Source organism: Carya illinoinensis, chromosome 10, assembly GCF_018687715.1.
Source record: "Carya illinoinensis cultivar Pawnee chromosome 10, C.illinoinensisPawnee_v1, whole genome shotgun sequence".
Taxonomy (NCBI): domain Eukaryota; kingdom Viridiplantae; phylum Streptophyta; class Magnoliopsida; order Fagales; family Juglandaceae; genus Carya; species Carya illinoinensis.
The window spans coordinates 13127009-13143249 of NC_056761.1; the positions used below are offsets into that span (position 1 = coordinate 13127009).

The window sequence follows — 16241 nt, forward strand, 5'->3', positions numbered from 1 at the left end:
CACAAAAAAAACAAAAGGACTGAGAGGAGGAGTATAAAATCAACAATATGCATTTTCGAGGGGGTTTCTCTAATTTTATTTTCATTCTTTTGGTAGTTTTTGTTTTTCCTATTTGAATTTTACAAAGACCATGGGAGGCTGAGTTTTAAGCCTGAGCTACAAGTTATGGATTCTCTCTTGCTCTAAACTACTCATTAGAGTAACCGTGGATATGATAAATTCCATTCCACAGTTTTGCAAATTGATTTTGTTGAGAGAAGTCAAACCCGGAGCTCTTGTTCTTTTTCTACTGTTGACGTGAGGCACAACAGAAACTTGGTAATATTTTCAAAGTTTCTCATAGTTGGTATGTGTTGAATGGATTTGCATTCAATGGATACTTAGGACTAGAAGTCTAGATTTATTTCTCTCATTTCCCAATTATTGAAGCTTAGATTAGATTAAAAATTGAGTAATAGAATTAGACAACCTAATCAGAGTGTGGAAAAGGAGGAAACATGCTTGCAGCCCAGGTGTTTGATATTTTGTTTCATTGGTGTTGATTTTTTCTGCAATCTCTAAATTTCTTGCGCCCACTTCACTAATATTCATTTTTCTCATTTCTTGCACTTTTACAAACAACCAGAAAACCATTTTAGAAACATCATAACCATCCTTTCATTCATACACTCCAAATCAGTACATAAACGTATTTTTATTATTTCTCTCCTTAGACGTGTAAACAACCCTTTTACAAACAAGTTCCTCCCACGAATGCAACTCGTTATATGTTTGCTCGGCATGATCAATATTGTTATCCCTATGGAAATGACCTTGGATTTATGCTTGTATACAACATGACTGCTTCTAAGCTTGGAGTCAATATTTGCAGCTCCTCAGTGCACGTTGGGCATGAATCCATAACCTTCAGTGTTTCTCTCGGAGCATACTCTATCTTTGGGAAGATACAATATTAGTGGTGATCATTGTGCCATGTCTCGTGGAACAACCACATGAACTAGATTCCATATCGATGCAAGAAAGGTGCCCCAAATTCTTCAGCTATGTGCGTGTGTACTGATGATGATCATATACAAGATTTGTGTCATCCACCATTTGAAAAGCACACTACGTGCGTATATATATAAGAGATTATTGCCATATGGCATATACGTACACAACGATACATAATAAGTATAAATACAGTACTAGCTATATATATAGATATATGGTCAGTTTGGCCATCATTAGTTCATGTTGCCCTCTCCGGCTTTGATTCTCATATGCTCTAAGTACGCCTTTCCATTGAGCCTCCGGGAGAAGAAATCCTTAACATACTTTTCCATTCCAACCCTTCGAAACAATGGTGGGTTATTTGAGTTCAATAAAGCAGGCGATGGTCCAATCTCTGCTTCAAATTTTGGGTTGAAGAACATACCAATCGACATCCTCTCTTTCATTGAATTCACAGTTACCCTGTGCTCGACGCTGTTGTAGACCCCATTGCTCAAAATCTGCAAAAGTGTGCATGCATGTTCAACAGATATATACAAGTTAACAAATTAATGCTACACATGATCATAAACTTAATTATATATATTAAACAGATCATCGATACAAGTTGGCGTCTTAAGATCAATCTCTGACTTGGTCTCAGCACTTTTGGAGTGTCATACATGATTAGATCATGTTTTCGTCAAAACTAGATCCGATACCCTTTACGATGATCTCAAATATTCAAAGATTATGGGTGGAAACGTTTAGGCCAGATTAGTTTCAGTTTTGCATGTGTTTCCTTATATAGCTGGCAAGGAGACTTTAACAACGATTTGGTCTACTCATGCACCTAACTTGGGTACTTTTGATCATTGTGATGTGTATTTTTGTACAGATTTTTGTCATTGATATAAACTTAACCAAAAAACTCAAAAACCAAAAGCACAAAAAGAGTGAGCGTGACTTTTGACAGATTTAGGACATGTTTAGGTATTCTCAGATATTTCATTTTCAGATATCAATCAAACACAAAATATTTTTTAATTTCAAATTTTTAACTTTTCATCTAATTATTATCTAGTCATTACAACTTCACAAACTTCCAAACAAATTAAAACACAAAAAACAATACAACTTTTTTAAATTTTAAAATAAAAAATATTAAAAAATTAAATTCAAACAATTTTTTAAATTTATAATATTTTTATTCAATTTTTTTATATCTCCTTCTCTAAAAATCAATGAAACATCTTAATTAAAACTATTTTATTACTATTCAAAAGTTATATATTTCACTATTATTTACAAGCTAAGTCTTATCACGAGATATTCTTAATATCTGACCGGCCAAGTCTTAATGCCAGAAATATAGGTTTTGTTTGTCATGACAAACATTCGTTATTTGGGTGCGATAACATGCAACATCATGTTGTGCTGCATGCCGTGATGTTCTGGCCGCCAGCTAGTTAGGATGATATGTCCGTGCAGTTTTTCATTATATTTACATAACCATAAAAGTTAAAATTGATATTTACAATTATAAATTGTATAAATGTTTTATATTCCTTTAAAAAGAAGTGAGTAAATATATATAGATTTCATAGGGTTGTAATTGGTCCGGTTTTGAAAAAAATTTAGGACCGAACTGGTATGTACCGATTTTATATTTTTTAAAATCGATTACTCATAGAGTTATCCTCCTAAACCGGTACTCCAGTTTTACAGGTTTCTAGTCCGGTTTTATCAGTTTTAATGTACTATATTATATATTATATAATATATATAATATATATAATATATTATAGTATATAATACTATAGTGATAATATATTGTAGTATATTATAATATATATTATAATTATATTATAGACTATAATGATATATTACAGTATATTATAATATATAGTTATATAGTATTAGTAAATATTAATATGCACTATATAATATTATTATAACTATTAAGACAATAAGCAAAATGATATAAGATTTTAAAAGTTAATATTATATTAATTAGTAATTTATCATATAATACAAAACTATTTTATATATAGTTATATATTATATATAAATATTATATATAATATAAAAAATTAAAATATATATAAATCAGTCCGAAAATGAAAAATTGAAACCGGACAGATTTTGATCTGTTTTAAGAAAAATAAAATCAGTACCGAACCGAATGAACTTCAAGATCGGTTCGGTCCAGTCTGGTTTACGGTTTATCAATTTTTTTTTTACGCCCCTAAGATTTCATATGAAAAAATTAATTTTTTAAATAATAATTCACTGTTTCTTAAAAAGAGTATGCAATCCTAGCACAGTCTATTACTCAAAAGTTAATTAAAATTTCTAATTAACTGGAACAGTAAAACCATGTTACGTACTGGAAGACACCCAGCCACAGTGCCAGCGTCCATAGATTATACATTCCTAATGCGGACCATGTTTGAAAATTGGTTTAGATAACAAGCTGTTTGAACACGAATGCTACGGTTTCCCGAAAGGAGACTAGATTCAATATATCACCTCTTTTTCCCTTTTCTAAGTTTAAAAAGAGAACAGGAGAGAAAAAGAAGGACGCCAAACCTCAAGAATGTCTCCTACATTCACGACGAAGCCATCTGGGAGGAAGCTTACAGGAATCCAAACCCCATCTCTCTTCATTTGAAGACCTTCGACTCCATTAATTTGGTGAAGGATTGTAATGCCAGTTGCATCCGAATGAGGCGTGAGACCCAAAACGAGCTCTGGTTGTGGGCAGGGAGGATAGCGGGTAATTCTTATAGATTGCATTCCATCTTCAAACAATTCCTCCATCTCTCCCGTTTCTATCATGAGAGCCTTTCCCAGATATCGGAACAGTGTCATGGAAAGTTTTTGCAACTCCAGTAAGTAAGACTCCAATGTTTCTCTGGTTAAATCAGGAAAATAGAGTAGGTCATGATCGATCATATTACACCAAAAGGCAAAAACCACCAAAAGAGGGGGCAGGAGATCAGAAAGAAAGATAAATGTGTGCTTTCTGTGTCACACAGAGAGAGAGAGAGAGAGAGAGAGAGAGAGAGAGAGAGAGAGAGAGAGAGAGAACCTCAAAGATGAAGGGAGTTCTGGGAAAAGATATGGCTTTCTTCGATGAATAGGGTTTACAATCAAATAGATCTTATCACCCCAGTCAAGCTTTTGGTCATCGGAACGGACAACGGTACCAAAGCCTTCAACATCACCTGGTCTTACCTTGACCTTCATTTTTTCTTCCGAGGGAAGCTTGAAGAATCCTTCAATCTCATCATTCAGCTTCTCCATGAGTGAAGAGCTAACTCCGTGGTTTACCAACTGCCCAACGTACAACAAAATAACAATTGTTAATTAAGGTTGTTAATTTATTAGAGTAGCTAGCTAGAGCCTGGAAAAAACAAGATTTAGCTAACTCATGCAAGGTACAATTGAAATATGCATGTCAGCATGCTTGTCCAGATATTCATGCTTGTTTGAGGCCAAAGTACTCATTTGCCAGTGCTGTCATATCTGTCGTTGTTAATTTCAAACGAGCACTGAAAGATAATTCAGGAGTAAGTTTAAGGCCAGACCTGAAAGATTCCGCATTCCATGCAAATTGAGTGCAACTTCTCAAGTTCAAATTCCTCCGTCTCCGGAGAAACAAGTTGTTTCATGTCAATTGTGGAGATCGGATATTGAAAGCTGGGGGTTGCTAAAGCTGGAGGGTCCTCATGACGATCAATTCGAGTATAGCGTTCTGGGACTTTGATATTAGTGTCTTTGGAGATCTCCTCCTCGATATTCAGAATTACTAAATGAGAAGTACTTGTTGCCAAACTATCTTGCTTTGACGATTCCATTTTTTCGAAATATAGCACTTGCATGTAAATCATGGCCGGGTAGTGCTGCATTTATATATACAGCCAGAAAAGTTATTATTAAATCATTAATTGGGTCAGTTCGGATTTTCTGAAAAAGAAAGAGATCAACAAACGTGTGTCAAATGAACTATGATCTCCTGTCTGCCACTAGAATATTCGTTATTAATAATGAAATCATGTATTCGACCGGATCGAAGAGTACTATATATCATGTACGTATGGGAAACTGGAAATTAACATAGAAGTACTTAAAGTTTGTGAAATTATTTTTGTTTAATTTCTTTATTGTTAGAGTATTTCCTTAAAATAAATTATGTGTTTGCATCAACAAGCATGGATTAATTTTGAGGTAAAATGTGCACATACTTTACTTTTTTAAAAAAATTCACTCGTTGTCCCTCGGCCGCCACACACTTTATTTATTTTTTAAATCCAAAATTTAATTTCAAAGTTCATGATTTTGAATTTTATTTTAATTTTTTTTTTAAAAAAGAAGAAGATTGGAAATTTGTATATCCGTATACCGTACAACGATTAGTTAACATCAACTAATACTATTCTCATACGGCGGCCATCAACATCGTAACCTTCCTCACTGCAATTCGCGCCCAGCCGCCTGTGTCGCCACTAGCTAGCTAGCTGCATGCCAACTGGATAAGAAAACGAAACGATTCAAAGTTCAAACAATCAAGGGCCGGCGAGTATCTTAATTTCCATCATGATTATTTCCATAGAATTATTTAAATGCCTCATATAGGTAAAAGAATAGCGATGTCGTGATTTCTAGCCGAAAGTTGCTCTTTTTTTTTTTTTTCCTTTGTTTTTTCTTCGCTAAAGGAGAGGCAGGACGACAAATGTAGCAACTCTTCCTAAATATGACCATAAGAGTCATTTTCTGTTGTGAAATATTCGTTTAGAGTCGGAACTACTGTCCCAAAAGTGAGGCCATCACCACAACACCCCCAAGGCATCTAGCTGGTCCAAAGCTTATCTCATGGCCCAAAATCAGACTTACTATTACAAGTGGTTTCAACTTATATTCCGGCTCGAACTTTTGACCTTGAAGCCTGTAATACAAGCTCATACCATCTGAGCTACCACCTTAATGTATATTAATTAAGTTGAATGGATTATTCATTATATTAATCCCTGTTGATGATATATTTTCCTAGTTTTTGTTTGACCATTGATGATTATTAGCTAGTAGTACGATTTTCTAGTACCCCGCCTAGAAAATAACATACCACATTGAAAAGATAATGATCATGATCTCTAATCTTGGGTAATAATATGATAATTATTTCATCATATTAATGTACGTATATATTAATGTAGCAAGGAGAAAAATTATTTCATCCATCTATAATATATATATATACATGTAAAACTTTTTCCGAGGTATTGTTTTTCAATGATGTAAATTATAACATGATCAATTATGGGAAATGACATAATAACATGTTATTTAATATGAATGTTAAGAAAGTGTTTCACTGCCACCTACCAAACGGATCACCTGTAACTAATAAATGGGTAGCACTAGTTGCCTTGTGGAATCTCCTATGCCAAAGTCAGAAATATAATATGAGAGTAAGAGTGTATAGTAAATCAAGTTAAGAATTTGTTACCTCCTGTAGACTATTTATAGAGGTTATTTTCTTTGAATGATAGGAGTCTAATTAACCTTGCAAAGTCTTTTCCTTGCAAGAGTCTAAGTCATGTGAAGCAGTTCCCTTCTAGGAGTAGGAGTCTATCTCATATTAGGAATCTGAGTTTATTTCCTCTTAGGAGAGTGAGTCGATCTGTCTTATCTCTTCTTAATTTTATCGCTTAGCTAAAGTTGTGGGGACTCAAATATTCCTTCTAGTTACCCTGCTAATTTCCTTTGTGATCATCATATAGGAAATTAAATACTTTGCATTCTTTGTACCTACCTTTTACCCCATCGACTCGTGGGCATTCGTTTGCTTTTGTTTTTCCCTACCCCACCGAGGATCCATGCTAATTAGTGCGCGTGGGTGTCTTCACTTCCTTTTGGTTAGCTATCAGTTGGTTGCACCGTGCATGAGGCTCGACCTTTGGTGGCTCGGCTTTTTGGTTGTCTTGGGAGTCTTCAAGTCAACCGTAATTGAGGTGACTTGCAGAAAAAGTAGTTTTGGCAGCTGTGAAGCCTTAAAAGGCCTTGAGAATCTTCAAGTCAATAATCCAAAGTTGTTGGTCGTGTTACTCACCTAGAAGCGTTTGCCCTTTTGCTCGCCTAGATGCATTTGTATAGTTGACCACCCAGAGGTGTATGTATAGTTGACCGCCTAGAGGTGTCTATATTCTTGCTCGCCTATAGGCGTTTGTGCTGTTGCTCGCCAAAAGGCGTTGGTTTACTAAAAACAAAATTGGTTAGTATAATTAAAATGTACAAAGTTGAGATTTAAATACCTAAGCCTTGCTCTGGTGGCGATGGGCTTCCTGGCGAGAAGATTAACTTGGACGTCAAGGAGTTTCTTTTGTACATGGCACTACGAGGCTGATAGCTCGCCATTGGTGTTTAATGGTCGGGCAATCCCTAACCTTTCCCGCCTTTTTACATGGCACCACAAGACTGATTGCTCGTCATTGGTGTTTAAGGGTGGTGTGGTCTACTGACTTTCACGTCCTTTTTACATGACACTACGAGTGTCATAACTTGTCATTGATATTTAATGGTCGGGCGGTCCCTGAACTTTCCCACCTTTTTGCATGGCACCTGATATGACTTGCCTTTGGTGTTTAGGGTAGATGTGGTCTGAGGATCTACGCGCCCTTTTTCATGGCACCGTAAGCTGCTAAGACTTACCTCTGGTGTTTAGGATTGGCATGGTCTAAGGACCTACACGCCCTTTTTTCATGGCACTGTAAGCTGCTAAGGCTTACCTCTGGTGTTTAGGGTCAGCGTGATTTGAGGACCTACGTACCCTTTTTTTATGGCACCACAAGCTGCTATGGCTTGCCTTTGGTGTTTAGGGTCGGCATGGTCTGAGGACCTACGCGCCCTTTTTTCATGGCACCGCAAGCTACTAAGGCTTGCCTCTGGTGTTTAGGATCGGCGTGGTCTGAGGACCTACGCGCTCTTTTTTCATGACACCGCAAGCTGCCAAGGCTTGCCTTTGGTGTTTAGATGGATGCTCGACTGCACTGTTGTGGCAGGAGGCTGAGTTCAATCGTCCTGATAAATGATAAATTTTCACCAAAAACCAAATAGGTTAGTGTAATACAAATTACAAGTTTAAGATTTGTAAACCTGAGTCATTCCACTAAAGTGTGGCAAAGGCTTGTGACACACAAGCAATGCTCGCGGGCAGCTATGCTTTTACATTGATGAAGGCCTGGGATGCATGCGGTTATCGATTGGTCATTCTGATAAAGACAGAATAAGATGGTTGAGCGGGGCTTTGTAAGCGATGTTCCTTGCTGCTTGGATGATTTCTGGCGAAGTATATGCTAGAGTAATTTTGCTACTTCTTCCCCGACTAGGATTGTTTGCTGTTGAATGATCCTTGCATGGAGAAATTGTCCATTCTTGAGTGCTTTTGCGGTAATAATCTTGCATCGTTGAATTGCTGAATATTTATCTCGCTGAGAGGTGTTGCTCTTGTTATTTTCCCTAGGCGCTGGTTTGGTTTGGTAGTAATGAAATGCTTTTATTGCCCACCAAAAGGTGCTGCCTGTCACAGTTAACGCCCAAAATCTCGTGAGGTGCTCCTGATGCGTGAAGCTTAGTTGCCATGGGGCGGTAAGATGGACTTTCAGTAGGCACCCAAAATTTGGTCAAGGAGCTTAGGGTGCGTGAAACTTGGCGAGGAAGGCTCCATGCGGTGAGTAAGTGGTGAGGAGTATCCCGAGAGTGGGCAGCTGGCAAGCAGCATCTTGTGAAGAGTAACTTCGTACGGAAACAACTCTTGGTGGCAAGAATCAATGGCGAGAAGCTTTCATGGCGAGCATTGGTGCTTGTGGCGAAGAGCTCTGACAAACTCCATTGCGAACAAACACAATGGGCAACTACTTTGTTCTGAGCTGCACCTCATTGACTGTTGCAACTTGCAACCTGCTTGAGTGGTTTGACGATTGGACCTTTATAGCCCGTTGTAGTTGAATGAGCTGCCCACGGTGTTACTAGCGAGAACGGCGAGGGACTTTGGTGAGCAGCACCGTGAGGTATCTAGACCTCATTGCTGGTGACAGAAATATCTAGCGAAGCAGATGGTGGTTGAGCTGGTTCCCTCGGGTTGCCCGCCGTCGTGCTCCTAGCTTTCCCACGATGCACAGCCCTCATGGTGTACTGCTGCGGCAATGACATGTTGAGAGGAAAACCACTGTAATCGAGAACTGCCGCTCTAGTGATAGAAGATGCTAGTGAGCTTGACGGTGGTTGGCAACAAGCTCACCGGCGCATAGCTATGCTGGTTCCTCGGCTGCTTGTCTTCTCTTCTTGCACTATGGCCAACGTGAGAGGCTCCCGTGATGAAGGAACTACCCTGCTAGCAATAAGAAACTCTGGCGGTTTTGGTGGCTATCGGCGGTGCTGCTACCAACTCACGACTGCAATGTGTGGGACTCTGGCAGCTTGTTTTCCATTGCCCATACGGTGCACGGTGTACATGCAGCACATCTATGCGGTGAGAGGCCAATGGGGGTGTCATCGCCATTCCGTCATCTATGCGTGGTTGTTGGAGTCAAAACCCCGCTGGTCACTATGTGGGGCCCGTTGCAAAACCTGCACGAGGAAAAGAGAAAACCAAATAGCTTGCGTTCTTTACCTGCTGCACTGTGCAAGGTCAATGGTGTTCGATGGCATATCCTCTGCCTTCCATGTGGTTGACTTCAGGAGTCGAGGAACCACCCCCAACGACAACGGAAATTGCCAGCGATGCGAGTGGCTAGCGATGAGCTGGCCAGTGCATGGAACCTGGTTTTGGTGGTCCTCCACCTACATACCTGAGTCTCGTGAATTGCTTTTGCAACATCGATGGCTTGTGGGGTCAAGCAGTAGACGGGGCTACGGGGAAGAAGGCCACTGTGCTAGTGACAGAGGTCGTTGGTGAGCAGTGTGGTGGTTGCTGACTGGCTAGTTGGCTGGCGAGTTCTCGGCGGTGGCTCTACCCACAGTACTGATCCACGTCTCCATCCATCAGATCCGGAAGTGCTACTGGGTGGGAAGCACCTCTTCGGTGATAGAAAGCACCAGTGGGCTCAGTCATGGCCACCGCTAGTCTAGAAAGTCGCTAGGCAGCTGATGGGTGGTTTCCTGCATGCTCCTAGGCTTCTGGTGGCGAGATACTGATGAGGAAACCACAGTCGGCTCATTCCTGGCGCTCGGCCTAGTGGTCAGAACTGTTCCACGCCAGTCACTAAGGTGATGGGCAACAAGCCTGCCGTGCACGATGAGCCTCGTTGGGGGTTGCGCCGTAAGCCAACACACGAGACCATGCACATTACGTGCTATGCATGGCGCCCGTCGAGTTCGTGCCCGCTTATATTTATACATATATCTATTAAATATGATATAGATATATAAACGGAAAATCTTGTTTTAACGGTTTTTCTTGTTTTTCCGTTAAAGTTAACACCGTTTATTTTAACGGTTTGGCACATAAAATGAAGACATAAATGTTGAAAGAGATAGCATTCAATGTTGTTATATGATTTATTAATATCAATAATTATAATACTTAATAATTTATATAATAATAAGTAATTAAATATTAGTTATTATATTTTTCTCTTTCTCCTTAACATATACACGTGTATTAGGTGCATAAGACGTGAATCCCTAAGTATAATATACGTATATTATACGTTTCATTAACTCAGATTATTGAGTATTCCAAATTTAAAAATCTCATATAATATATAATACAAGTGTGTTTAATCAAAGTGTTTTTTTTTCCCATGGTAGTAGGACGTAGCTTCCGCTAAGTCATATTTCATACGTGGGCTTGCTATGATAGACACGTGACAAAGGCCGTGATCCTTGAGCTAATCAAGAAAGAGTAAATTCGGCTAACAATTTCAAAATATATTTTATGATTTATATATATGCTATATATAGAAAATATTATACCACAAATTTTATAAAAAGATTATGTTTTAACTTTATGTTATCCCTGATCGACTCAACCAACAGCAAAATAAGAATTTCAATATTGTCTCTATTGATTGTCTACAGGATGATATAAATTGATGAATTATAATACAAACATCAAACGACACATATTTTGAACTACCGTTTGTGTTAGACTTTTATTAAATTTTTCGTATACATCTTTACTAAAATTATAGATGTTATAAACATGTATTGGATTATATGATATTTTGAACTAATTTTTTTATTTTCTCCAATATGCCTTAAATTATTAAGTGACATCAATAATTTTTATAAAATATATATTATTTTTTACAAATAATCATTTCATAAAATTAGACAAACGTGCTTTGCACGTTACTCCTACCTAGTAGATATATATGCACGTTACGTAGGGGATCATATACATATATATGATATGTTTTAAAATACTAAATGCAAGGTAGAGAAGCTTATCGTATATGATGGCTGCTTTGTTCTGAGTAGTTGAGCGAGTGGCCTCCTTTGGTGCGCACGGGCAAGAACAGTGAGGTGCGTGGCTAGGAGTAGTTGATGTCAAGTGGTCTCTTGCGGTGTGCACAGGCGAGAATGGTGAGGAGTTCCAAGGGTCGGGAACCATGGCGCCGACAATAGACAATGCCGTCGAGCAAGGTGGTGGTCGGCGATGGGCTGGCCGGCGCACGGACGATTGGTTTAGTGGTCCTTCAATGGCGTTCATCCTCTACTTGCGCTACGCCAGACACAACTGGCTACCAGTGTTAGGGAACCACCCCACCGGCTACAGAAACTGCCGGTGGTGCGGTTGGTGGGTGGTGGTCGCCCTGCAAGCCTATGGACGCTGGTGTGTGGGCCTTTGGCAGTTTGTTGCTGTCTTCCCACATTGTGCATGATGTGCACAATACCTCGATTCGGTGAGTTTCAGGCAAAAGCCTCTGCTACTGCTATATCACCGGTGGGTCACCAGTGGTTGCAGCTTCTGCATGGTGGAGGAAGTGGGTGAACGCCGTGCACCCATTCCTGCATGGCACATGTGCAGTGCAGGGTGCACGTGTGTAGTGCATCCGTTTCTTGTGGTCCTTCACGTATAATAGATCTGATTTTTGGAAATTATCTTGTGAGTTGCGGAATTCCCCTACTCTCCTTTTTGGCATTAAGAAATCGCTGTTTGCGTGTGATCATGTGACAGTTGGCAAGTGAAAACCACGTTGAAATCCATATGAATCTCATAGACGACGCCACTATTAAGGACGTGTTTCACCGCCACCAACTACATGGATTACCTGCAACGAATAAAGAGGAGGCACTGGTTGCCCTGCAGAATCTCTGATGCTAAAGTCAGAAATATAATATGAGAGTAAGAGTGTATAGTAAATCAAGTTAAGAATTTGTTACCTCCTGTAAGCTATTTATAGAGGTTATTTCCTTGGAATGATAGGAGTCTAATTAGCCCTGCGAAGTTTTTTCCTTGTAGGAGTCTAAGGTACTATTTGGCCATCAAGATTTCTTATCTCAAACACAAAATTCTCATTTCATAATTACAATTTTCTTAAATCTTCGTACAAAATATAATAAACAATTTAACTTTTTCTTAACTTTTTCAAATTTTAAAATAATAATAATATTAAAATATAATATTTTAATATTTAATCTTAAAACTCAAAATTCTCATATGAGAAATTTAAGTGGCCAAGCAGAACCTAAGTCATGTGAAGCAGTTCCTTTCTAGGAGTAGGAACCTATCTCCTGTTAAGAATCTGAGTCTGTTTCCTCTTAGGAGAGTGAGTTGATCTATCTTATCTCTTCTTGACTTTATCTCTTAACTAAAGTTGTGGAGACTCAAATATCTCTTCCAATGAAGTTGTACCTAGATAAGTTGTAGAGAAGCAGGAGTTGTATCATTGTTCATCAATTATTATTTTTTTTTTATGGAAAATGCTTCATTGCATTCATTCATAATCAAAGTTACAACTGTGACTTATCAATACAGGAAAACCAGACTATAAGTCAACTAACGCAAACTGCTCAGGAGCTTCCCCGTCAACAAATTACTTTGTGACGGACATTGTCTAAACTTCTACACCTTCTCTCCTAACAATAGTCAAAAGAGAAAGCGCTTTGTCAAAACAGAGCTAAACAACCTTTCTTCCAAAGAAGAAAGATACACCCACACTCCATCCTCCCAAGGAGGAGGAGTACATCCACACTCTCTCCTCTCCAAAGAGGAAGAGTACCAACACCTACCATCCTCCAAAGAGGAGTAGGACAAAAACCCACATTCCTCCAAAAAGGAGTGGGACTCCAACCTATTTATTATTAACAACTTAAAACAGAACAACAGATTAAAAAACAAAAGCTAAAAAAACTGATAAGCCCAGCCCAAACCAAGCCAAGCCCAGCTAAAAAACTGTCTTGTATGCACGTGGAGGCCCAGCCCAAGCCAAGCCCAGTTTATGTGCATGTGGGGGCCCAGCCCAAGCCAACCCGTTAGGGTTGCATCGCCTGCTTCTCCCACCGCCACCCCCGTTAACCATCCTGCACATGAGCCGGCCGCTCCACCACGATGCGTGGAGAGCACCACCGACCCAAATGAAAGCACGGCAGTCGTGGGTAAGCAGCCCATAAACCCACACGCCAAAACCAGATCAGCAAGCTCCTTCGCCCCGGCCAAAACCGATACCAGGTTCATCCTCGTCACCATCGCCAACCCATAACCACCGAAACCATCCTTCCACCACTTCGGCTAGACTAAACAGAGGCTGGAGACAAAATCAAACGAGCCGACGAGAGGCTTATTCCAGACACCCAAACCAAAGACCATATCTAGCAGATCTAAATACCCAAAACGAAAACAAAAACGAAACAGAGAAAAAAAAAACAACCAAAACGAAAATAAAAAACAAGGAGAACACTGCAACACCCGATTCCGGCCACCATCCCAAGGAGTGAATCGCCATGAGTTACATCCGGACTCCACCCCAAAACCCCTTTGAAACCTCCATGCAGCTCGGCATACCACCCAATAAAACCCTCTGTTTTCCATGGTTAAAACAGAGATCCTTCACCCCACGAGAGATACCCAAAACCAACATGCAAAAATCCTCTCCAGGAGCAAAATCCGATCAACTCACACCGTAATCCTCTGGGCAAACCCCACAGAAGACTATACCACACCAGTCAGGAGCATCACCCACCACGGAACCGAGAACCTCCACCCCCAAAAAGAATCAATCTCCGCCCAGCCGGGTGTAAAAACGGAGAAGAGGCCTCGGGACGGAACACATCCTCTGGTGGAGGCCATAGGACACAGATTTTATTTTAGAAGAAAAGAAAAAGCGAAATAAGAAAGGAAAGGGTTGGAGGAGGAGGGAGGGAGGAGCCGGAGCCCCTCCTCCCTCAGACGGTATTCAGCTTCTTTTGCCTAGAGAGAAGATGGAGATTCTCTCACTAAAAATACTATAGCTATTCTTTATGCTTGTGTTATTTTCAACACCAAATTTTTGTTCATCAATTATGTAAGCTGATTTATAAATTTAAAAAATTATAGATATAAGTTTAGTGCGTTCTCTCACAGTCCATTTAGAAAAAATAGAGCTACCATAAAAAGTCACCAAAGAATGAGGCCCATCTTTTTCAATTGACCATAGAGCATATCCTTACACAAATCATTTTGGTGAAGAGACGTGTTATACCATCGATGATGGGTCCTGATAAAATTATTTGATTTATTTTTTTATATTTTTAATATTTTTTTTGAAAAAATATAACTTCATTAAGAAAAATACTTCATTAATCAATAACTTCATTAATCAATAAGTAAGAAAAAATATATATCAGACCCATCCGTAGAAGAGATCCTTGGGACAACTAGCATTTCCATTTGTTTAAAATCCATTATATATTCTAGCCGTGGTACCATTCACAGCTTTTGGCCGGTCGGGTGCTGTCCCTCTCCTTCAGTTACAATTAATACATATATAAATGTTTGATTTCAAGTCCGACGGAGACCAAAACTACTATGCAAAACACTCTAATCCGAATGTTTTTATCCTCTTTTGCAAAATTACATTTTTATCCTCTAATTCATCATTAAAAATGTAATCACTACAACACAATTGATCTTTTGTGACAGAAGAAAACGTCACAAAAAATGACTAAAATGTCACTAAAGAAATTTGGTGACAGTTCGAAAGCGTTACGAGTACCGTCACCTAATGTGCGTCACAGAAAACAATTGGTGACAGTTTACTATTCAACCGTCACAAAAAACATTTTTAGTGACGGTTGGAGATCTTCCGTTTGATGTCACGTTCGAACGTGGGATTTTTTGTGACAGTTGAAATCTGTCACAAAATGTAACATTCGAACGTCCAACAGAGAGTTCGAACGTTAACTCAACTGATTGACATTCGAATGAGAACATTTGACGTTTGTTGGTTATAGTTCGAACGTATCATATTTACATTGGAACGTCAAACAAAACATTCGAACGTTATGTTCATTTTGAGAGTAAATATGTTCGAACGTTGGGTTGTACATTCGAACGTTAGTTCTAACGTGAACCAACATTCAAACGTTTGTTATATACATTCGAACGTATAGATCAAAAATACTATTTTCATAAAATTAAAAAATATATAAATGTTATTATCATATTACACCATCAAATTATAAACTAACAATGTTTTATATAATTGTAAAATTAGATATTAAAAGTTATATACAATGAGAAAACTGAATTGATTTTATTTCTTCTTCTTTCCTCGCCCACCGCGATTCTACTGTAGTGACATAACACGCCCTATCTAGACTTTCATCTCCCTCTACACTTGTTCTTAAATTTCACTGCACATTCTTTCCTCCTGGTCTATATGTTGCTCCTGCAAACGTATCTCTAAATCAGACTATTGCTCTAAGAGAGACTCCAACTCTTCTTGTCTTGATCTCATATACTTATTTGATAAAAAACAAATGCTGCAAAATAAGTAACATTTAAAAGAAATACAAATAAAAATTAAATTAATGACATGTTGCTTAATTTAATAAATTATTTCCAACATATTCAATAAAAGTTCACAAATTTATTCAAAATGATATCATATATTTCCACAATATATAAACATATTCACAACTAAATTTACAATATTTTACATATTTCCAACAATTTTAATAAATAATGTAATACACAAATTCACAATATATAAACATATTTCCCATAGACTAAAGTAAATCACAAATCACATATACATATGCACAATAATAACTAATTCACA

General features: G+C 38.4%; 1 protein-coding gene across 1 annotated transcript; it reads right to left on the reverse strand.

The window, feature by feature from the left end:
• Nucleotides 1-660: 660 nt before the first annotated feature.
• Nucleotides 661-4874, reverse strand: LOC122279777 (codeine O-demethylase-like). The gene is made up of 4 exons (XM_043090606.1): nucleotides 4566-4874; nucleotides 4067-4311; nucleotides 3565-3889; nucleotides 661-1493 (listed from the first exon to the last, which is right to left on the reverse strand). The coding sequence occupies exons 1-4, from the start codon at nucleotides 4866-4868 to the stop codon at nucleotides 1227-1229; spliced, it is 1140 nt and encodes a 379-aa protein (XP_042946540.1). The 5' UTR covers nucleotides 4869-4874; the 3' UTR covers nucleotides 661-1226.
• Nucleotides 4875-16241: the final 11367 nt, after the last annotated feature.